This window comes from Gopherus flavomarginatus, chromosome 10 (assembly GCF_025201925.1).
Source record: "Gopherus flavomarginatus isolate rGopFla2 chromosome 10, rGopFla2.mat.asm, whole genome shotgun sequence".
In the NCBI taxonomy this organism is placed as follows: Eukaryota; Metazoa; Chordata; order Testudines; family Testudinidae; genus Gopherus; species Gopherus flavomarginatus.
This window is the reverse complement of record NC_066626.1, coordinates 42594528-42617944: the sequence shown is the minus strand read 5'-3', so window position 1 is coordinate 42617944 and position 23417 is coordinate 42594528. Positions and strand designations below refer to the sequence as shown.

General features: G+C 41.7%; 1 protein-coding gene across 5 annotated transcripts in view; it reads left to right on the top strand.

Annotated features, from left to right (window-relative positions):
• Positions 1-23417, top strand: part of LOC127030364 (plasma membrane ascorbate-dependent reductase CYBRD1) — a 52507-nt gene that overhangs the window by 12738 nt on the left and 16352 nt on the right. The window contains exons 4-6 of one of the 5 annotated variants that reach the window (XR_007768375.1): positions 114-399; positions 13282-13386; positions 14875-18595. Coding sequence is in view for 3 of the 5 variants with exons in the window: in XM_050916714.1 (XP_050772671.1) it covers positions 114-399; positions 6761-6811 (337 nt within the window). In the remaining 2 variants the exon portion in view is untranslated. Of the gene's footprint in view, positions 1-113; positions 4912-6760; positions 10476-13281; positions 13387-14874; positions 18596-19486; positions 22153-23417 lie in introns of those variants that run through there. The other 4 variants (XR_007768374.1, XM_050916715.1, XM_050916714.1 and 1 more) reach the window with 4 other exon arrangements.

Genomic DNA, 23417 nt, shown 5'->3' with positions numbered 1-23417 from the left:
TATTCTAGTATTGATCCATTGTTTATTTTTAACAACATGAATAGTAGTCTTTTTTTTAGGCAACTTTAAGATGATTGTCCTTAAAACAGTTCTATTTATTTTTTCCCTCAAAGGAAACCTCCTGCACCTGCATATAGCACATTTCCACCAGAGGCGATTTTTGTCAACACTCTTGGTCTTTTGATTGTTATCTTTGGGGCTCTTGTTTTGTGGATGGCAACAAGACCCCACTGGAAACGCCCACCAGAACAGAATTCTAAAATTCAGCAACCAAATGGAGGGACACCTGAAGGTACAGAAGAGGAATCCACTATGACAGATTGCAGCAATACAGATAAATCTGATGTGGAGTTCAATAGTGAAGCAGCAGCCAGAAAACGAAACCTCAAACTTGATGAGGTAGGGCAACGGTCTACCATGTAAAGGGAGTACACAAAATTGATGCAGTATTACATTATAAAAAAATGCTATTCCTTTCCAGCTATTGATTACATTTGGTATGTAAACAGGGAATTTCTATCAGGCTTGCTTAATGCAGTTCAGTTTTTCTGCACAACTAGTATGAGCTGAAAAGGTCTTTAAAATTCACTAAGATCCATATTTGTCATGACAGTCCTTATCGTACCTCTGTTTAAAAGAATTGAGGACTGGGATGAAAAAACATGTTGAGATTTGTGCCTTTTAAAAAAAAGGTAGTATGTCTGGAATAAGGACAGAGTTTTAAAAAGCATCTAATGGGAAAATAATTTCTACATCACGTCTTAATGTATTGGTTGTTTCTATGCAGTTCACTAGTTTCTTTAGCAAGTTGTTATGACTGGGACAAAATGCTACCCTGAGTTATGCTGTGAATGGGCATGAAGGAGAGTTGTATATGCACAGCAGAGTGCAGAATTTATCCATTAGCACACGCCTATGCTGTTTTATAATATAGTTCCACTTTTGTAAGGGCCTGGTTCTCAAGCTTATGAGCATTCTCAATTCCCACTGAAGTCCATGAGAACTGAGGTCACTCCGGAATTTTCAGAATCACACTATTCAAAATTTTTGGCCAAAACGGTTTAATTAGGAAAGAAATTAAACAGAATTTTTGTTGAAATTTTCACTAAAATGTCATGTTTTTGACCAGCTTTTTCCATTTTTTTTAATAAGAGTTCATCAACATCTTGAATAGGTTTTAAACCAGCTCTAGGACATGTATAGATTTATAGCCAGCATTCACCCTTATATACATGTGATTGCTACTGAAATCCATGTAAGCTACAAGTAAACATCTAACAGCAGCATTTGACCTATCTTGAAATATATGCAGCTTTTACATTCACTTTATTAACACAATTACAAAAACTATGTATTGGGTCATCAAATCCTTTCCCTTGGCCTCTGGAACCAGTACAGTATTGTTCTTTATGGTTGTATCTTACAAGCTAATATTTTGAAGCCTTTTATTTCTCCATTTTAATCTGGAACAGTAAGATGAGGAAAGCAGTGTCTAATGGTTTAGGCACAAGTAGAAGTCAGGACATATGGTCTATGTCTACACTTCAATTAGAAACCAGTGGTTAGTCTGTGCCAGCTGATTTGGGCTTATGGGGCTTGGGGTAAGGGGCTGTTTAACTGCGGTGTAGACAGCTGGCATGGGCTAGCGGCAGGTTTTTAATTACAGTGTAGACATACACATGGATTCTGTTCCCACCTCTGCCACTGGCTCACTCCAATCTTATAACCTCTGTCTTACTTTCTTCATTTGTAAATTGAAGATTTACGTAATGCTTAACTTAGGCAATTAATTTAACATTTGTAAAAGTGCTTTGCACTTCTATAGCTTCCTTTGACAAATCAGTATTAATGCATTACTTTTATCTAAAAATCTCTCTCAGATATAATAAATAGACATTGCTTTTACTTACTTACATAATTCTAGAAGAATGGAAAACTACTCTAATAGAAAAATAATTATAGTGGATGGCTTTATGTGATTTCAAGTGTCCAAAGTGATTAGCCTTTCTCTTGCAATCTGCTTGTAAGGGTTGCCAAATTTACTTTTGTAATACCAGTGTCTAGACCTAAAATCATTTTGACAAGTGGCGTAACTATTTCATGTTTACCACTATTCATGTTGCAAAGAGCTCTGGACTAGAGCTTTGGGCACTATACCACTTTCCATTCCTTCTGAAGACTATTTTCATTTTGATTTATATATCAGCTTCTCACATATATTTAAACACATTAGGATCCCACAAATATTTTAATCTTTCTAGCTCAAAGTGATGTATTGATGTACATAGTTTTGATTACTTATTGTTATTTTAGGGCTCCTTTGAGATAATAAAGCACCTTGGGTCACAAGCTTGGGTTTGTAATAACATTGAATCATTTGAGTACAATACAAGAAAAGCTAGTATATTAATTCTTAGGAAAATTTCTCTACAGTTCTGTTTTGGTAAACAAGATTATATCCTAGGTTTCTGTATAACTTACATATATGTCTGACAGAGCTGTGTGCTTGATCTTAATTGCTTAGAAAAAGATTTCTACACACATTGTTTAAAAAAAACACCCCATATTATTGACATCTGCCGTTTCCTCTTAGAAAACATGTGTCTTTAGGAGATCAAAAACTTCTACACATTTTAATGTAGAATTGAGATATGAGAATGGAAAATACTTTCTTCCCATTGCCTGATCAGACCTCCAGTACCACTCTTTGTAAAAGAGAGGACTGTTGCTTCCGTCTTTTTAAAGTGTACCCTAGGTGTGTCTATATTTCCCAAGACAATCTGGATTCACTAAGAATCCCTCTGTAGTCTGAGTCTAAAATCAAGAAGGCACTCTGCATTCATGGTAATGTTTGTTAAGATGAGAGGAAAAGTGAGGAAATTTAGAGCGCTTGTTAAAGTTCACTGTGACCAATTTATATGTCCTTGAAGTTACTGCATCCTAGTATGGCTATACAAGCTACGCATTAGAAAGGAAGGGTCGCCGTAATTTATACAATGTGATAAATTGCACCGTGTTTGATCAGATTATGAAAAAACCACAGGAAAAATCTACGGTGTTTTGAAAGGTTGACTTAGTGAGCACCTGATACCTGAATAAGGCCCTTAACAAAAACAAAACAACAAAAATGCTTTAGTGCTTATGAAAGGTGCCATCTTAACAACTCTGGAGGCTGGATTCCTCTGTTTATCTATAGAACAGGTACAGCCCAGGAAGCAGTAGTTTTAAATGTCTACAAACTTGCCAACTATTGTGTCTCAACCATCTGTGGAGATATGTAATACATTTTTAATATCCATGTAATCCTTCATGCGCTGTTGAGACTGCACACAAAACACCCACATTTATTAGCAATATGGACACCTGTCCAGGAATTGGCCTGGAATAGACTAATTTCATATGGGACATAGTACAGTAACTATTTAATCACTTTTAACTTGGGCTATGGTGGAACCAGAAACTTATAGGTGAAAAGTTCTGCTGTTGCGTGCCTGGATGCTCTGCAAGGACGAGGCCCACACACACAGGTGAATTAATTGGCTTTAATGAAAGTTAAGTGACACACCCGCAACGGGGACTCCACGCGTTGCTGCCACTGACTTGGGGAGTCCAACGTCCGAATAGCTTGGTCAGGTGCAAAGTCCAACGCGCAAGCTCCAGCCCATAGCAATTATAGCATCATGCTAATAGCATGCAAAGCAGCCTCTACATATGCAATGGGGGACTTTCCAACAGCAATGGCCGCCTCCCCTGGCCTCGGGCCAGGGACTTTCTGCAGTTCCCCAAAACACCGGGGCTTCCCACACAGGGCAGTTCTAACCAGTTAGAAGAAGCAGCTGCTGGCAACTTCTGTCCGCTAATAACCTCTCCTTGAGAAAGCGCAGGCCCTAGCTAAACCGTAATAATGTCTTCTGGGGTCCCCTACATCTGCATTCTGTGAACAGCATAACTTGTTATACTAGTCACTATGCCTTTTATTTTCTATTTGCTACCTTTACTATCTAAGGCCTGGTCTATACTACACGTTTAAACCGAATTTAGCAGCATTAAACCGATTTGAACCCTGCACCCGTCCACACAACGAAGCCCTTTATATGGATATAAAGGGCTCTTTAAACCAATTTCTTTACTCCTCCCCAACGAGGGGAGTAGCATGCAAATCGGTATTGCCATGTCGGATTAGGGTTAGTGTGGCCGCAATTCGATGGTATTGGCCTCCGGGAGCTATCCCACAGTGCACCATTTTGACCGCTCTGTACAGCAATCTGGAGTCGGATGCACTGGCCAGGTAGACAGGAAAAGCCCCGCGAACATTTGAATTTCATTTCCTGTTCGCCCAGCGTGGAGAGATCATCAGCACAGGTGACCACGCAGAGCTCATCAGGTAACAATGCAGTCTCCTGAGAATCGAAAAAGAGCTCTAGCATGGACTGGATCTGATCGCTGTATGGGGAGAGGATTCCGTGCTAACAGAACTCCATTCCAAAAGACGAAATGAAAAAACATTTGAAAAAATTTCCAAGGCCATGATGCAGAGAGGCCACACCAGGGACTCAGTACAGTGCCACGTGAAAGTTAAGGAGCTCAGACAAGCCTATCAGAAAACCAAAGAAGCAAACGGAAATTCCTGGGCAGCGCCGAAAACATGCCACTTCTATGCTGAGCTGCATGCAATTCTAGGGGGGTCCGCCACCACTACCTCACCCCTGTCCGTGGATTCCAAGGTAGGGGTGGTAATCACAGCCATGGCTGAGGATTCTGTGGACGGGGAAGATGAGGACGAGCTTGTAGAAAGCACACAGCACTCCGTTCTCCCCAACAGCCAGGAGCTTTTTCTCACCCTGACGGAATTACCCTCCCAGCGCTCCCAAGCAACTATCCCAGACAATGAAGCCATGGAACAGACCTCTGGTGAGTGTACCTTGTAAATATAAGACATGGTCTAAAAGCAAGCGTTTTTTAATGATTAATTTGCCCTGAGGACTTGGGATGCATTCGCGGCCAGTACAGTAACTGGAAAAGTCTGTTAACATGTCTGGGGATGGAGCGGAAATCCTCCAGGGACATCTCCATGAAGCTCTCCTGGAGGTACTCCAAAAGCCTTTGCAGAAGGTTTCTGGGCAGCTCTGCTTTATTCCATCCTCCATGGTAGGACACTTGACCACATCATGCATGTAGCAAATAATCTGGTATCATTGCATGACAAAGCCTAGCTGCATATGGTCCCGGTGATTGCTGGCATTCAAGCAACATCCATTCTTTATCTTGCTGTGTTATCCTCAGGAGAGTGATATCATTCATGGTAACCTGGTTGAAATTCAGGAATTTAAGTAAGGGGACAGAGATGGCCATTCCTACTGAGCTGTTTGCCTGTGGCTTAAAAGAAATCCTTCCCTGCAGGTAGCCAAGTGGGGGAAAGGGGGAGGGGGGCGATTGGCGCTGAGCTTTTCCACATTTGGCTAGCAGGGACCTGCTACCAGCCACGTGGTTGGGGGGGGCAAAAGGGGATGTTTAGCAGTGATCTTCCATGATATCAGCCACGGGGTGGTTTCTGCTGCTGCACGTTAACAGGAAAGCAACAGCGCTCAATGGGCTTTGCTTGCTATTTTGGGAAAGGAGGGTGCTGGATAGATGAAGGCTGCAGAAGACAAAAGACAATGGCTTACCGTGGCCGCATGTGTAATAACCTTAGTCCCAGATTTGGACCTTAGCGTCCAAAATATGGGGGTTAGCATGAAAACCTCCAAGCTTAGTTACCAGCTTGGACCTGGTACCTGCTGCCACCACCCAAAAAATTAGAGTGTTTTGGGGCACTCTGGTCCCCCTGAAAAACCTTCCCTGGGGACCCCAAGACCCAAATCCCTTGAGTCTCACAACAAAGGGAAATAATCCTTTTTCCCTTCCCCCCTCCAGGTGCTCCTGGAGAGATACACAGACACAAGCTCTGTGAAACTACACAGAGAGACTCCCCCTCTCTGTTCCCAATCCTGAAAACAAAAAGTACTTTCCTATTCCCCCAGAGGGAATGCAAAATCAGGCTAGCGATCCAACACACAAATCTCCCCTTGATTTCTTCCTCCCACCAATTCCCTGGTGAGTACAGACTCAATTTCCCTGAAGTAAAGAAAAACTTCAACAGGTCTTAAAAGAAAGCTTTATATAAAAAGAAAGAAAAATACAAATAAATGTTCTCTCTGTATTAAATGATACAATACAGGGTCGATTGCTTAAAAGAATATTGAATAAACAGCCTTATTCAAAAAGAATACAAATCAAAGCACTCCAGCACTTATATTCACGCAAATACCAAAGAAAAGAAACCATAGAACTTACTATCTGATCTCTTTGTCCTTACACTTAGAAACAGAAGACTAGAAAGTAGAACTACTTCTCCAAAGCTCAGAGAAAGCAGGCAGGCAGAAAACAAAGACTCAGACACCAACTCCCTCCACCCAAAGTTGAAAAAATCCGGTTTCCTGATTGGTCCTCTGGTCAGGTGCTTCAGGTGAAAGAGACATTAACCCTTAGCTATCTGTTTATGACAGCATGCAAGCCGAATTCTGCTGCCTGGACCTGTGTCTGTGATCTGTAACACCAAAGCCGCAGGCACTCAATATTAAGATGCAAAATGCGACTTGTAGTGAAAACACATGTGCTATGTAAGGTGAATAGTGTTGTTCACCATGAAAGAGTATGACCGTTGTTCTCTAGAATGTATCTTTTTAAATACTTCTCTCCCTTTTTTCCCTCCGTCATGCAGCTGCAAATTTTTCAAGCCTCCCTACTTCATCTTGAAGGCTATCTCAGATAAGGCGGCGGGAAAAAAAGACGCGAGAAGAAATGTTTTCGCAAATCATGGAAGTGACCCGCAATGAAAGAGCTCATCTGAATGAGTGGAAGGACATGGTAGCAAAGTACAGGAAAGATGCCAGTGACTGTGAGGACAGGAAGGACCAACGTGAGGACAGGAGGGACGAACGTGAGGACAGGAGAGATGCTCGAGATGAGAGGTGGTGGCAGGAAGATCAGTGGTGGTGGGATGCAACTCTGGGGCTGCTGCGTAATCAAACTGACATGCTCTGGCATATGATGGAGCTTCGGAATGGCAGCAGGATCACAGAGTGCCGCTGCAGCCCCTGTATAACCACGTCCCCCCTCACCATGTTCCTTAGCCTCCTCACCCGCCAGACAAGTAAGAACTCGTGGGGGCAGGCTCTGTGCACCCGCCCACTCCACCCCAGTGGACAGCCCAACCAAAAGGCTCTCATTATGATGAAATTTTTTTAGTGGCCTTTTCCTTCCCTACTATTCTCCTCCCAAACCCCATCGGGGTTACCTTACCATCCCTCTTTTTATAATGAATTAATAAAGAATACATGATTTTTAAACGAGAGTGACTTTATTTCCTTAGAAAGCAAGCTGTGATCGAAGGGGCGGTGGGTGGGTGGCTTACAGGGAATGAGTCAATCAAGGGAGGTGAGGGGTTCATCAAGGAGAAACAAACACAACAATCACACTGTATCCTGGCCAGTGATGAAACTGGTTTTCAAAGCTTCTCTAATGCGCACCGCTTCCTGGTGTGCTCTTCTAATCGCCCTGGTGTCTGGCTATGCGTAATCAGCAGCCAGGTGATTTGCCTCAGCCTCCCACTCCATCATAAAGGTCTCCCCCTCACTCTCACAGAGATTGTGGAGCACACAGCAAACAGCAATAACAATGGGGACATTGGTTTGGCTGAGGTCTGAGCGAGTCAGTAATGTGCGCCAGTGTGCCTTTAAATGGCCAAAGGCATATTCTATCACCATTCTGCACTTGCTCAGCCTGTAGTTCAACAGCGTCTGACTACTGTCCAGGCTGCCTGTATATGGCTTCATGAGCCATGGCATCAAGGGGTAGTCTGGGTCCCCCAGGATAACTACAGGCATTTTAACATCCTCAACTGTTATTTTCTGGTCTGGGAAGTAATTCCCTTGCTGCAGCCATTTAAACAGAATAGTGTTCCTGAAGACGTGAGCGTCATGAACCGTTCCCGGCCATCCCACGTGGATGTTAGTGAAACGTCCCTTGTGATCCAGCAGTGCTTGCAGCACCATGGAAAAGTACCCCTTGCGGTTTATGTAGTGGGTGCTCTGGTACTCTGGTGCCAAGATTGGGATATGGGTTCCATCTATTGCCCTACCACAGTTAGGGAATCCCATTGCAGCAAAGCCATCCACTATGACCTGCACATTTCCCAGAGTCACAATCTTTCATAGCAGCAGCTTAGTGATTGCTTTGGCTACTTGCATCACAGCAGCCTCCACAGATTTGCCCACTCCAAATTGATTCCCAACTAACCGGTAGCTGTCTGGCGTTGCAAACTTCCAGAGGGCTATTGCCACTCGCTTCCCAACTGTGAGAGCTGCTCTCATCTTGGTATTCTGGCGCTTCAGGGCAGGGGAAAGCAAGTCACAAAATTCCATTAAAGTGCCCTTACGTATGTGAAAGTTTCGCAGCCACTGGGAATCGTCCCACAGCTGCAACACTGTGCGGTCCCACCAGTCTATGCTTGTTTCCCGGGCCCAAAATCGGCATTCAATTATTAGAACCTGCCCCATTACCAGCAGGATCTCCAAAGCGCAGGGGTCCGCAGTTTGAGAGAATTCTGTGTCCATGTCCTCATCACTCTTGTCGCCGCTCTGCTGTAGCCGCCGCCTCCTCACCTGGCTTTGCAGGTCCCGGTTCAGCATTGACTGCACGAGAATGCGCGAGATGTTTAAAACGTCCATGATTGCTGTCTTGAGCTCAGCAGGGTCCATGCTTGCCATGGAATGGCATCTGCACAGTTCACCCACGAAAAAAGGTGCAAAACGGTTGGCTGCTGCTGCTTTCATGGAAGGAGGAGTGAGGTTGTACCCAGAAGCACCAGTGGCAATGTTTTTTGCCCCATCAGGCACTGTGATCTCAACTCAGCATTCCAATGGGCGGGGGAGACTGTGGGAACTATGGGATAGCTATGGAATAGCTACCCACAGTGCAACACTCAGGAAATCGACGCTAGCCTCGGTACATGGACGCACACCGCCGAATTAATGTGCTTAGTGTGGCCACGTGCACTCGACTTTATACAATCTGTTTTACAAAACCGGTTTATGTAAAATCGGAATAATTCCGCCGTATAGATGTACCCTAAGATTAACTTGAAATTAGTTGTAATTATACTGTTTAAAAGAGTAGTATCACTTTTTCCCCTTCCTATGAAATACATTACACAATCTCTCATTCTAAACTGATAATAAAATAACATTTCTATCCCAATTCAAAAAAGCTTCTTTTAGTTCCTTCCTGGAAAAATATCTTTAAAATAAAGCTGCTTTAAGGACTGAAGAAAAAAATATTCACCGTTTAAATTAATTAATTCCTAAAAGGCAGTGGAACTCTCACATCCTAATTTAAATTATTACATTGTATGTGGAGGAGGTTACTTACCTCTCATCCTAGGATATAATAGGGTATTTCTCAGAGCAGTTTGTCAAGAAATATGCATCACAGACATGTTAAATTGTACATCAGATAAATAAACTGCACATATTCTTGCTCTGTTTGAAATGTTGTAAATACGTAACTTGTCTTACCTCTAGTAAAATGTGATGTGCAAAAACAAGTTCAAGTCTTGAAGCAATATGGAAGCCGAGGGTCATTTTCAAAGGCACAAATGGGAGTTAAGACCACAGCTCCCACTAACTTTCACCTGGATGCCTAACTGCGTTTGAAAATGTCCCTCTAAACTATTAGGCTTTTAAAGGGAGACTGTCACAGAGCTTCGATGCCAACTTTGGATTTGTGTAAAAATATATATAAATAGGGAGCAGGGAAGGCTACAGAACCTAAAATAAACAAGTATTTTCTTTTAAATTTAATGAAAACAAGGTAACTTTTAATGTATTTAAATACTTTTCTGCAGTACTGGGCATTGAGACATGACAACATTTTGTTCCTCATGAATGCAACTGAACAAAAGGGGAACTGAGAACTAAATTCACTCTCCTGAGTGAACCAGCAATAGACAGCACACATTATTGAAAATTAGATTTAAAAATAAATTCTATTTTGAATATTTAAAGTGGTGGTAATGATTTTTAAGCTAAAATGGAGTTGAATAAAACCAAATAGCTGAATGTACAATAATTACATGTAAATTTCTCTGCCAAAGATAATGAAGACGATTGCATATGATATTGTAAATAAGGATTAACAATGTACATGAAAATTATAACCTGGGATTTTAGTGAGATGGTAAAAGAATATTACCAAAATATTTTCTATTTCATAAGATTTCTTTACTCTATTTCAGCCTATTTATTAGGAACTGAAGCAACGGAATGTTTTATCATTTGCAGTGCTTATTTGTAGAGGAAAAGAAAACTGTTTTATCACAATGTATATTTCCTTACTCTTTTTTGTATGTCAATAAAAACTATTTTTGAAGCTTGCAATACTACTACTACTACAATACTACTAGTGTAGAGGTATATTCTCATACTAAATCTCAAGCGTTTGAATTTGGTACGAATTCAAATTTGGGTTTTAATTACAGTGTATAAAATATATTGTTACAGTGAAGAGTGCAAAAAAAATTCAGTAACTGAAGATGTAAATATTCTCTGTAAGTTTCATGCTGAATATTATACATGGTACAACATTAAAAGATAATCATGGTATAATAAGGGAGAAATTTTGCATATTCTCCAACTAATGATTTCAGTGGAAGTTGTACAGACATACTGGAGAAAAGAATATGGCCATAAAGCTGTTATATTCTATAAGACTATTACCCCCCTCATAATGATCTTTGCCAGCTGTTCTGTAGCACTGCCACCTTCTCACCTGGCATTTAGGCAGAGTTACCTTGACCCCAAGAATAATGGCCACAAGATACCCTGTTCAGTTTGGCCTAAACTAAAGAAGTCTATTTGCAGTTTTACTGAGAGATTTTAGGACAAATGACTATGGGTAATCTTTTACAACCTGCCTAAATTCCATTTTGTAAAGTTGCGTAAATACTTAAGAGCCTTAATCTCACTGAAAGTGTATGGGAATTAGGCTCATAAGTCATGTAAGTGCTTTTAACAAATTTTTATCCCATAATCACATGTACATGAATAATACGAAACTACTGTCAGACAAACTTACAAAGTAGAACAAAATTATCCTGTAGATTGGTGTGAAAAAATATCTTTTGGTATCTTCCTGCCTGGGAGATGCATAGCAGAAAAGAGTTTCCTCTGCAGAAATTCCTCCAGAGAGAGTTATGACCTTTCATTTAGCATTTCCATGCACCCTGCTCACCTGTCTCAGTATCGATTTTCCCACACCCTGGCAGGGAGCCAGTTTTCCCTGTAGCCTGCTAAACTGTCTTAACATGGACCTCATTCACATGCTCAACTGCCTCAGTGTGGACCTTGTCCATGTGCCAGTAGGGTGACCAGATGGCCCAATTTTATAGGGACAGTCCTGATCTGTGGGTCTTTTTCTTATATAGGCTCCTATTAACCTCCACCTCTTGTCCTGATTTTTCACACTTGCTGTCTGGTCACCCTATGTGCCAGTGAGAATAATGGAAACGAGGAAGGTTTTTTCCCTCCAAAGATACCCTCCCTCTCCTATAGGCATGGGGCCCTTATTCTCACAGTTTGCAGAGCAAGCAGGAAAATTTCAAACACAGTAGTTCTGTGAACTAATCAGGCCTCCATCCCCAAAGTCTCCATGATCTTCCTCCTATGGTAGCAGTGGTACTGTTGCCCTAGTGACTGAATCCAAATATCCTAAGATTGTGGAAATGCAGAAGCTAGATGTGGACAGAGCATACCGGTGAATATAGCAGAGGGAGTCAAAGCCTTAGGTACAAATCCCTCATTACTCTGTATCAGTGAAAAGAGCAGCAATTTTGTGAGTGGTGTGATCTCTCACCTTCTGAGGTGGTCTGCACAGCTCCTATAGTCAGGGCTGGGTCTAGGAGTGGGCCAGCAGAGGGACTGCTTGGCTACTCATGGGGTGTGGGCACTGAAAACATTTTCTGTCCTGGCTAGCAAAATGGCTAGGGACACTTCTGCCTACCATGTATTCCATACACACCCTTTCTCAGATACTTTAGCATGGACATCCTCACTCCTGCTGATATGGCATTTGGTTGAAGGGTGTTACAGAACAAGAGACCCCAGTAATCCACAAGTTCCTTTTCAGTTCTCTCGCCCTAGGGATAACATACTGTTTCTATGTTCCATCATGAAGATTGTCTTACATGGAGGGAACTGAGAATGAAAATTCACAAGTCAGAATTTTTCCTTTTTCAGACCCTCCATGTCAGACAGTATGACTCTCCCTCAGAAGACTGCATTATATCCAGAGTTTTATCTGATTATTGCTCACTTGTTAAGTAGTTTGAAAAGGGAAGAGAGTGTTCCTACAGGAAATCCCAGCTCTGCTGCAAATGGTTTGAGTTGAATAGCACTTTTATAAAACTAATATTTTTTAGCTTCTGGAGAGTTCTTTCTGAATGGTAGTCCTAAAGGCAGTGTGAGAGCACAGATTTGGTCTGTCTTCAGTTGCCATGAAGACAGGGAATGCCACACTATGAGGCTGTCTGACATGGAGAACCCTAAATGAAAATTCACAGGTAAGTCAGGATTTGCCCTTTTTGTAATATTCAATGGCTACAGATGTAACATACTGAAATTTTGAGGCAGTACAAGTTATACTGGAGAGGAGCTTTTAAGACTAAAATATTTTTGTTCACTGCTTCCAGCAACAAATCACAAGAGGACACACTTAAAAAAAATCTAGTTAGCCTGGGAGTATCTATGATATATTTCACCCTTATCTAAGAACTTCCTGGCTTTTATGGTTCACTGTTATTTTAAAGTACAATATTAAGCCGTGATACTGCAACGACTTACACAGAGGCTTAACTTAATGAAAATGAGTAGTACTACTGAAGTTAATAATAGTAAGATCTGGCTTCAGTGATGGTTTTACAGTTATTATACTTTTGTGGGTAGTTCCTCAGTTGATGAAACTACTCACGTATGTAAATGTAAACATATGCACAAGTTTTTGCAGGTATTGCCTTGTTTAGTGCTTACTATTATGAAACTTCAAATGTTAGGGACCATTTATTGACACAATATTTTTATTCAAATAAATTGGATGATAGCCACTAACTTGATGTAGCACATTTACAAACAAGTAAAATTGCACAAATGATTCCTGCTTTAATAACACCACGTGTGTCTCTCTTTGCAGATAATATAAAAAGACAATGACTTTGTGCCAAAGAGTTTATACAATATAAGTACTAGGACCTGCAACCCTTATCTACAGTGGTACTCACATGGTCAGCAATTAGAGGTGAGCCTCAAGGGACATGTCTAGCTCCCATTGAATTCAAAGGCAGTTTTGTCCCTGACCTCTATGGGAGTTGAAGAAAACCATAAGTTATATTAAATAACAACAATAATGTCACTTCATCTTTGTTAAGGCTGCTAAATGCAATTCAAAAGGTAACATACCATTAAGCATATCTGCAAAAAGTCCACGAACACCAAAGAGCATGGAAATCACTAGCGAAGTTTACATAAGCAATTTTGAAACCAATTTTAACACTCAATTCACACAGACCATTAATACACACTCTCTTATGTAGAGTGTTATCTTCGATTCAGCCCTTTCTTTAGTTCCTCACATCCAGGCCACGTCTAAATCTCACTGCTTCTTCCTGCATAATATCTCTCATGCTCGACTGTCAGGATTGGCTGATTACAGTGGAGTCAAACACGTCCTGGCTCACTGCAGAGCTGGATCCCCTGGTCACCTGTGCCTCATACTCTTCCTTCTCCTCGCTGTTCATAGCAGGGGCCTGTGACTCAGGCTCCTCAGAAATATCAACGGTAGGGTGACCAGACAGCAACTGTGAAAAAACAGGACAGGGGGTGAGGGGTAATAGCCTATATAAGAAAAAGTCCCCAAAAACGGGACTGTCCCTTTAAAAAGGGGACATCTGGTCACCCTAATCAATGGTACTCTTGGGGGGTGGGATGATCCTACCGAGGATGGCTTGCAGCTCTTTGTAAAAGTGGCCGCTCTGCAGCTCTCCACCAGATCAACTGTTGGTCTCTTCGGCATTCTGGTATGCCTGCCACAGGTCCTTGGCTTTCATGTGACACTGCTGCTGGTCCCTGTTGTAGCCCTTCTCTTGTATCCCCCTAGCAATCTGATCATAGATATCCATATTTCTATAGCTGAATCGGATCTGTGCCTTCACAGCGTCTTCTCCCCACAGACCTAGTAGATCCATCACCTCCTGTGTAATCCAGGCTACGAGCATGTCTGCACTGTGTAGCTGGCATGGTCAGCTGGGCAGTTACACTCAACAATGGAGAGCTGCTGGGTGTGCTTGCCAAGCTGAGCAACCAGAAAAAAGAATTTAAAAAATGCATGGGGCTTTAAAATGGGAGAGGGTGGTTTCCTGTCTACCTAACTCCAAAAGAGTTTACAACAGTGACCAGAGCGGTCAGCATGAGTCATTGTGGGGCAGCCCCTGGAAGCCAGTAACTGTCAATGTAAGTTACGTAGTGTCTTCACTGCCACTGTGTCAACCCTGACTCTACACCACTTGGGGAGATGATGTTATTAAGGCGGCATAGTGGGGCACTTACATCGGTAGGATCCAAATTTACATGAAGATACATACACAGCAAGGTAAGCTGCCTTGTGTCGACCTAGCCATGTAGCGTAGACCAGGCCTCAGATCCAGCCTTTCCCTAACATCCAGACAACTAAATATATTATCCATGCCATCATTATCACATCTCAACTAATGCAATCCCTTCCTCACAGGTCTTCAGAAATGCAGTGTTGTCCCTCATATACCCATTCAAAATACTGCTGCAAAGAAAATGTTCCTGGCTTGTTGCTTTTTCCACGTCATCCCTGTTTATATTTCTCCACTGGCTGCCATCCTACAATGCCGCAAACACAAACTACTCACCTTGACTTTTAAGGCCCTTCATGGTCTACCACCTCCCTATCATCTCTTAGACACTATCAAGATGTTGACTTCCACTTCTGCTCCACCAGTGATGCCACCCTTCATTGCTCATTTGCAACAAGCATGTTTGTTCTTTTTCCCATGCAGTTCCTTAAGCATGCGACAACCAATGAGGAAACAGATAGATATTATGTGGAAGGTCAGCTGCTATGTGCTTGAAGTTAGCGATGGATCACAAAGGCTTCCAAAAATTCTGCTACGATGTCACTGATATTCAGACATGAATAAATTGGTTTACTTACTTACAATAGTTCTAACCACAAGAAATCACCCTGAAGGTGGTATAGATGCAGCTCTTTGTCCTGGGTGTTGAAACTGGGTATACTTGGTTCTCTAAGGCCGTATCTAAACTGGAAGGACTTTTTTAATCTCCCACCATTATATCACAACTAATACAGATCCACTGGTGATAGCAAAATTGGAAGCACTCACATAGACAGAACATTTATTGTTTTGCACCTGTTTAGAGCAGGTCCAGATGACAAAGTGGACACCTGACCCCAGTATATACTAGCTCTCCCACTAATGCTGTGACTGCTGAATCTCAACTGGCAATAACATAATGGTGGGAGAAATCAAGTGTAGATACAGCCCTGGAGTATCAGGTATGCTCAGCTTTAACACTGATCTTTTTGTTAAAATTTTCCACTGTTGCACTAGTTCACAAGCAGCTCCACAGATGGCAGCATTGACTGGCTACTGGTTCTGAGCAGACCGAGGCAACACTGTATTTAAAAATGCTGGATCATCAGTTTACACTAGTGCTCCCACCATTGATTGCTGTTACTGGTGGAACTGCACTGGTGCTAGTGCCGGCGGAAGAGATTTTAACAAAAAGTTCAAAGTAGACACAGTTATTGAGACTTGGTGGAACAGATCAATTTCCTAGTGTTGACAGGACTTAAAACTTATTATCTCCCAAATGTAGGATTCCCAATGGGCAGTAAAATATATAATTACAATAATGTCTGGTTAAATTGTTCCCTCATGAACTGAGTTAATCTGTCCAGACTTAATATCTAAGTCATGCAGAAATAAAGGTTTCTCTATCCATAATCACACTTCTGTCAATTTTTTTTCCTAAGTTTTTAAGAAAAACACTAAATTTCAAAAAATAAACTTTTTTAAAGTGTATTTTTAATTGACATCTTTCAATATAGTTTTAAAACAATGGCAAGTGTGTTTAATGAAAACTAAGTCGAGTAAAAATGTAAAACGTAAGATATCACTTTTGGTATTTGCAATTCAACCACATCTCTGATCTGTTTTTCTTCATATCTAATCTGTACAGCAGCTAGCAATGTGGTAGTACTCCCTTTGTAAAGCCTACCAATATCCTGTCAAAACCAAGTCCTGTCCCTCAATGTACAGTCTATGTATTCTGTGGTTGAGGTTGGAGGGTCCCCACAAAACTCGCTGCAGTGGTCACCGCAATGACATCAACTGATGTAGTACTCAGCGATACCCTCAGCTGCTCTAGTCTCTGTGGCTGTTACCCCTCGGTATTGAGAGTACAGCTGGTGGTTGCACATAATGGCAAATTCACTGATCATATCCCTACCCCAAGTCCCACTGCATAGCAAAGAGGGAGCCCTTACAGAGAGTCCTCTACCCTATGTAATGGAACCACTCCAGTTTCACTGCAGACAGTGTCTTCTATTTCTGCAAAATGTGAGGCAGAATTTGCCTCTCAGTGAGGTTGCAAGTGTGTAACTGACAGAAGAATTCAGTTCTCCCCACCACCCACATCAGGAGTCCTCCCTAACCCCCACAGAGCCCTGTGATCTCCTCTGTTTTAACCTCTGAGAGTTTCTAATCCTTGCTCAGGTTCCAAACCCCAAAAAGGAACACAGGACATAGAAATTGTGGTACTGCATCAGACTGCAGCTACACACACTGAGCAGAGATCTAAACTGAGCTGTTTGCAGTAATGCCCAATCCCTTTCCTGTATTGATACAGTTACTTTACAACCCTGTAGGTAAGTGAGCACACCTGTAGTTCAAATCTTTCCCCCCAATGTACATTACTTTGCATTTATCAACATTGAACTTAATCTGCCTTGTGTTGCCCATTCAGCTAAGTTGATTATGTTCCTCTGAACTTTATCACACTCCTCTCTGGTCCCGACTAACTAATTAACTTTGTGTCACCTTCAAATTCTGTTATTTCATTGCTTTATCTCAATTTCCAGATAATTAATACATATATTGTGCAACACCAGAACTAATAAAGAGCCTTGAGGCACTCTGCTGTTAGCCTTTTGCCATGAGCTGTTTGCATCAGACACGTACATACACCACTTGGGCATAAAAAAAAACAAATAGTCATATGCAGCCAGTCATCTGTAAGGGTAAGGACAGAAATTTGTTCCCCCTTGATGTACTCTGTTTTTGGGGCTGATTTTATTGGTGCGGGGGCGGAGGGGGAAGGTTCCTCCTTTCTTTGAAGCATCAGAGATGGCCATGGCTGGAGATGACACTGGACGGAGTGAGGTGATGCACTGAGGTGGCACTGAGAATTCTCTCTCAGGTGCTTGGCTGATTGATAGGTGTTGCTCATGTGCTCAAGGATGTAACTGACTGCAATATTCGAGACTGGCAAGGAATTTACACCCAGGTCAGATTGGCCCGGATATTGGGTTTTTGTTTTTCTTTTTTCTCTTCTTCCTCCCTTATTCTGCAACACTGAGGGTGGGTCACTTGCTAGAATCATCTAGGTAAATCTCACTAAATCAATTCCCTCCTATTGCAGGTGCCTTGGGCATAGGTGCACCTCAGTTCTTCCCGTTCTCTGCCTTTGGCTCATAATAGTTTCATCTCCTGAGGGCTGTAATCAAACGTGCCAAACCCGCAAAAAAAATTGGGCTTGTTTTTGGCTTAATTGGCTTGTGAGTTGCTGGTTGGCTAGTTTTTGGCTTGTAGCTTGTTGCTTCTTTTTTTTGATCGGCTACTGGCAAGCAGGGGCAAGAGGGGCAAGGGGCGCAAGCAGGGGCAAAGAGGGAAGAGAGTCGGGTGCACAGCGGGCCCACCACAGTCCCAGACTGCATGCCATGGGGATCTAGTCACATAGACTGTTGGGGTTCTTAGGGATTGGCTTGTTTTGACCTTGTTTTGAAATGGGATTAGAGTGATTTTTGGCTTATTGTGAAAGTCGAGGTGCTTATTTACCACATGAAAGTTGGCAACTGTAGCTGTAATACTTTAATTCTGGTTGTTTGCTTGTGATATACAGGAAGTCATAGTAGATGATTAGTTTAAGACTCTTCTGGTCTTAAACTTTGAGTGTAAACTGGCCCACCCTGGTCAGTGTGCAATAGGTGTTCTACTGCCTTACTGAGACTAGGTTTAAACTCTGAGTATAGTTAGAGTAAAGTTTTTATGTGCTCTATTTAATCACTTAGGGAAAAACCTCTAATTATTTACTTTAATCATCTATTTACATTTAGAAGCCAACTCCCCCCCTCACAGGGCCACCCAGAGGACTCAGGGGGCCTGGGATCTTCGGCGGTGGGGGGCCCCACTTCGGTGGTAATTTGGCAGCAGGGGGTCCTTCCGCTCCAGGACCCACCACCGAAGTGCCCCAAAGACCCGCGGTGGGGGCCCCCCGCCGCCGAATTACCGCCGAAGACCTGGCTGCACTTCGGCAGGGGGTCCCGCCCCACTTGCCCCCCCTGGGCGCCCTGCCCCCTCAATGCTAAATTCACACATAGTTCAAACTCCCCACTCCATCTGTTTTCCTCAGTGTGTAGCCTCAACTCACCCAAGAAGATCCTCTCACTGAGGAACACTGCACCATAAACATATTTCCGCATCTCAATATTCTTTATATTTTCCATAGGTACTGTAAGGTAAGCCACAAACAATAGCCTGAAGGCTAACTGTAGATGATTAAACATCACACAGGTCTGCATTATAAGCAAAAATGTTTTTTCCTCTATTTTATCATTCAGAGCCTGTAATCCAAAAATCTAAAAAACACAAAAAAAGACCATATGCACAACAACAAATTGCTAAAATGACTGTAATGATGTACAGTTCTACAATGACTCTTTTCTTTTCGATGAAGAACCCTGCATGCAAGCGAAAGCTCCATCTGGCAAATTCTAACGGCAGTCTCTCTTATTTATACATACATTACACAATGCAACATGGTTGGCTTTAAATAAAAACACTATGTCACTTCTATTATGGACTGGCAACTGGTACAGATGGAGTTATGCTAAAATACACAGTTTCTTTGCTAATCTCAGACCTTGGTTCCAGGCCAGCAGCTGTCCTGACTTTTATTAGTTGCAGCAGAATCCAAAATAGAGGCTGAATAAAATAATTGAACAGAAATATAGCTCCAGATAATATTGCCTATGTGCCTCGCTCTCTCATTTCCTTTTTGTCTCTCCCTAGGGGGAAAGCACTTATTCATCCTCCTACTAAATCCAGTTGCCTCCCACAGCAATCATGTAAATCTTGGCATCCATCACACAGAAGAATGAAAAGTCAAATCAACAGGAATCTTTCACATGAAAGCAACAGGCAGCCATGCGGGGGGGGGGGGGGGGAACACCCCAAAAATATCCTCTCAAAGTGTTCCACTTTTCTCCTAAGATTTCTAGTCACTAAAAACTTTCAAATATTGTAGTGATTTAAAAAAAACCAAAGGTAACGTGCATTCAAAGGGTAACAAGAAAACATTCTAAAATACACTAGAAGCAAGATGAAGATAAAGGACAGGGTAAGCCTGTTACTCAATAGGGGCAGGGGAGGAAATAACAACAGAAAATGTGGAAATGGCAGAGGTGCTTAATGACTTCTTTGTTTCGGTTTTCACCAAGAAGGTTGGTGGTGATTGGACGTAGTGAATGACAGTGAAAATGAGGTAGGATCAGAAGAGGCTAAAATAGGGAAAGAACAAGTTAAAAATTACTTGGACAAATTAGATGGCTTCAAGTCACCAGGGCCTGATGAAATGCATCCTAAAATACTCAAGGAGCTGACTGAGGAGATATCTGAACCATTAACGATTATCTTTGAGAAGTCATGGAAGACGGGAGAGATTCCAGAAGACTGGAAAAGGGCAAATATAGTGCCCATCTATACAAAGGGAAATAAGGACAATGCAGAGAATTACAGATCAGATCAGTCAGCTTAAATTCTGTACCCGGAAAGATAATGGAGCAAATAATTAAGCAATCAATTTGCAAACATCTAGAAGGTAATCAGGTGATAAGTAACAGCATGGATTTGTCAAAAACAAATCGTGTCAAACCAACCTGATAGCTTTCTTTGACAGGGTAAGAGCCTTGTGGATGGGGGGGGAAGTGGTAGACATGGTATATCTTGATTTTAGTAAAGCTTTTGATACTGTCCCACAAGATCTTCTGATAAATAAACTAGGGAAATGTGATCTAGATGGAGCTACTATAAGGCGGGTGCAAAACGGTTGGAAAACCAATCCCAGAGAGTAGTTATCAGTGGTTCACAGTCATTCTGGAAGGGCATAACAAGTGGGGTCCCTCAGGGATCAGTTCTGGGTCCAGTTCTCTTCAATATCTTCATCAATTATTTAGATAATGGCATACAGGGTACACTTATAAAGTTTGCGGATGATACCAAGCTGGGAGGGTTGCAAGTGCTCTGGAGGATAGGATTAAAATTCAAAATGATCTAGACAAACTGGAGAAATGGTCTGAGGTAAATAGAAAGAAAATCAATAAGGACAAATGCAAAGTACTCCACTTAGGAAGGAACAATCAGTTGCACACATACAAAATGGGAAATGACTGCCTAGGAAGGAGTACTGCGGAAAGGGATCTGGGGGTAATAGTGGACCACAAACTAAATATGAGTCAACAGTATAATGCTGTTGCAAAAAAAGTGAATATCATTCTGGGATGTATTAGCAGGAGTGTTGTCAGCAAGACATGCAAAGTAATTCTTCTGCTCTACTTTGCTCTGTTAGGCCTCAATTGGAATATTGTGTCCAGTTCTGGGTGCCACATTTCAGGAAGGATGTGGACAAATTAGAGAGAGTCCAGAGAAGAGCAGCAACAAAAATGATTAAAGGTCTAGAAAACATGAGCTATGAGGGAAGATTGAAAAAATATGGGGTTATTTTGTCTGGAAAAGAGAAGACAGAGGGGACATGATAACAGTTTTAAAGTATGTAAAAGGTTGTTACAAGGAGGAGGAAGAAAAATTGTTTCTCTGAACCTCTGAGGATAAGACAAGAAGCAATGGGCTTAAATTGCAGCAAGGGAGGTTTAGGTTGGACATTAGAAAAAAAACTTCCTGTCAGGGTAGTTAAGCACTGGAATAAATTGACTAGGGAGGTTGTGGAATTTCCATCATTGGAGATTTTTAAGAGCAGTTTAGACAAACATCTGTCAGGAATGGTCTAGATAATTAGTTCTGCCACCAGTGCAGATGACTGGACTAGATGACCTCTCGAGCTCCCTTCCAGTTCTATGATTCTATGAAAGAATAACAGTTAATGGTTCAGAAAACTTGCCATCCTTCTATTTCAAAGCAACAAATCTGTAAAGGGAACAAATTGAAGTCTCTTTCACTGTATTTTGCATATAGGTTATATAGTCAATCAAAATGGGTTCGACCTCAAATTACTGATCTAAATGATTAAAAATTGTTAGCATGAGGTTTGAGGTACATATTCTATATCTTATACACCAAGATGGAATCTATAGCCAGAAAAATATTTTGAATCCAAAATTCAATAGATTAAACCAGATAATCAAAAGCCCTGTTCTTTAAGACAGTATTATAACTTCACACAATTTTTCTAGTAATTCAGTTTTAGGTAGTTTTCTAACATTCTTAAGTATGGAAAGAGAGAATCTGATACAAGTATAAGTGAGCTATTTATATACATATATCAACAACATTATGGTAAATCTACAAGAGCTGCATTGGTTTGTGGTGTCATCTAAATTCTTACATATTGTACTGTTTTATTCCTTGTTCTTCTGTGATTTATTTTCCATATCTGATGGATTGCACATGATATCTTTAATAAGAAACACATTTTTTAAAATTAAAATCATATATAAAACGTCCATCTGTCCTGCTGTATGTTTATTTTTTGTGATATGCCGTTAGGATCTGTCACAGGGTGAGCTACCCTTTAAGGGGGCTGGAACTCAACATTTTCTGTGACAGGTTTAGACCATCTCCCGAGCTTGGAGGCAATGAGCACAAGGTCACATGGCAGGAGAATATGTGACTAAGAACCAGGCCTGCTAGTAGTGAGAAGGCTAGCCTGCACTGAGTCAGAAGAGAGACTTTATTTAGGGAGAGCAGACCTGGAAATAAGTGGTTATTAGAGTAGGAGAACAGTCAGGAAAAAACTAGTGGGGAGCCTTAAGCTAGTGTTTGTATGCTTATCTGACCACATGGAGGCCCCTTCTCACAAGACTTGATAATCCTCCCTCCCCTAACAGACTCGCTTATGCCTATGGTTTTCTATTTAGGGGAAGCCTAATGACATCTACCAGCTTGTTTAGACACTTGGGGCAGGCTTGTTCCCTACAGTAGTATCTTTAGAAGGTACCTCTTGTTTTCTCAGAGTGGGAGTTTGGGAATTCTCCCTTTTGGAACTGGGAATACTTGGGGCTTCTCCCCTCTCTCTCAAACTCTCCTTTATTTCTCACTTTCCCTTTGTCCTGTCTTCCCTCTTCCCTTCATGACATCATGAGATGGGGGATCAGAGCCTGGGGGAAAATGGGCAATCCTCACATCTCTTTCCTCCTCCTCCTTCCCTGTGGAGTGCTAAGACTTCCAAAGTGGAAAAACCAGGACACTTGTTTTGGGAGGAGATGTTCACAGATTTTAAGGCTGGAAAAGACCATTATGACCACTAGTCTGATCCCGCATAATACAGAACATAGAATTTCACCTAGTAATTCCTGCATCAAGCCCATAACTTCTGTTGGAGCTACAGTGTATATTTTAGAAAGACACCATTCTTGATTTTAAAACTCAAAGTATAATATTCCTACCTACATGCTTACTACGGTCAAGTACCCTTGCTGTCAAATTTTACTTTATTTCTATTCTGAATTTGTCCAGCTTCAGCTTGCAGCCACTGGATCTCTTCTATCGGTTCTTCTCCCCATGTAGGTACTTACAGACCACGATTAAGTTCCCTTTTAATCATCTCTGTAATGTAAATAGATTACAAAGAGCTGAGGGGCCTCAAAAAGGTGTGCCTGGAAGGGTGAGGGGGGAAAAAAGGTGCCAGCTTCTCTCTCCTGCACTACAGAACTCACCTGATACCACATGATCAATTGACTCAGTTAGGGTCAATAATTTCTCTGTCTCA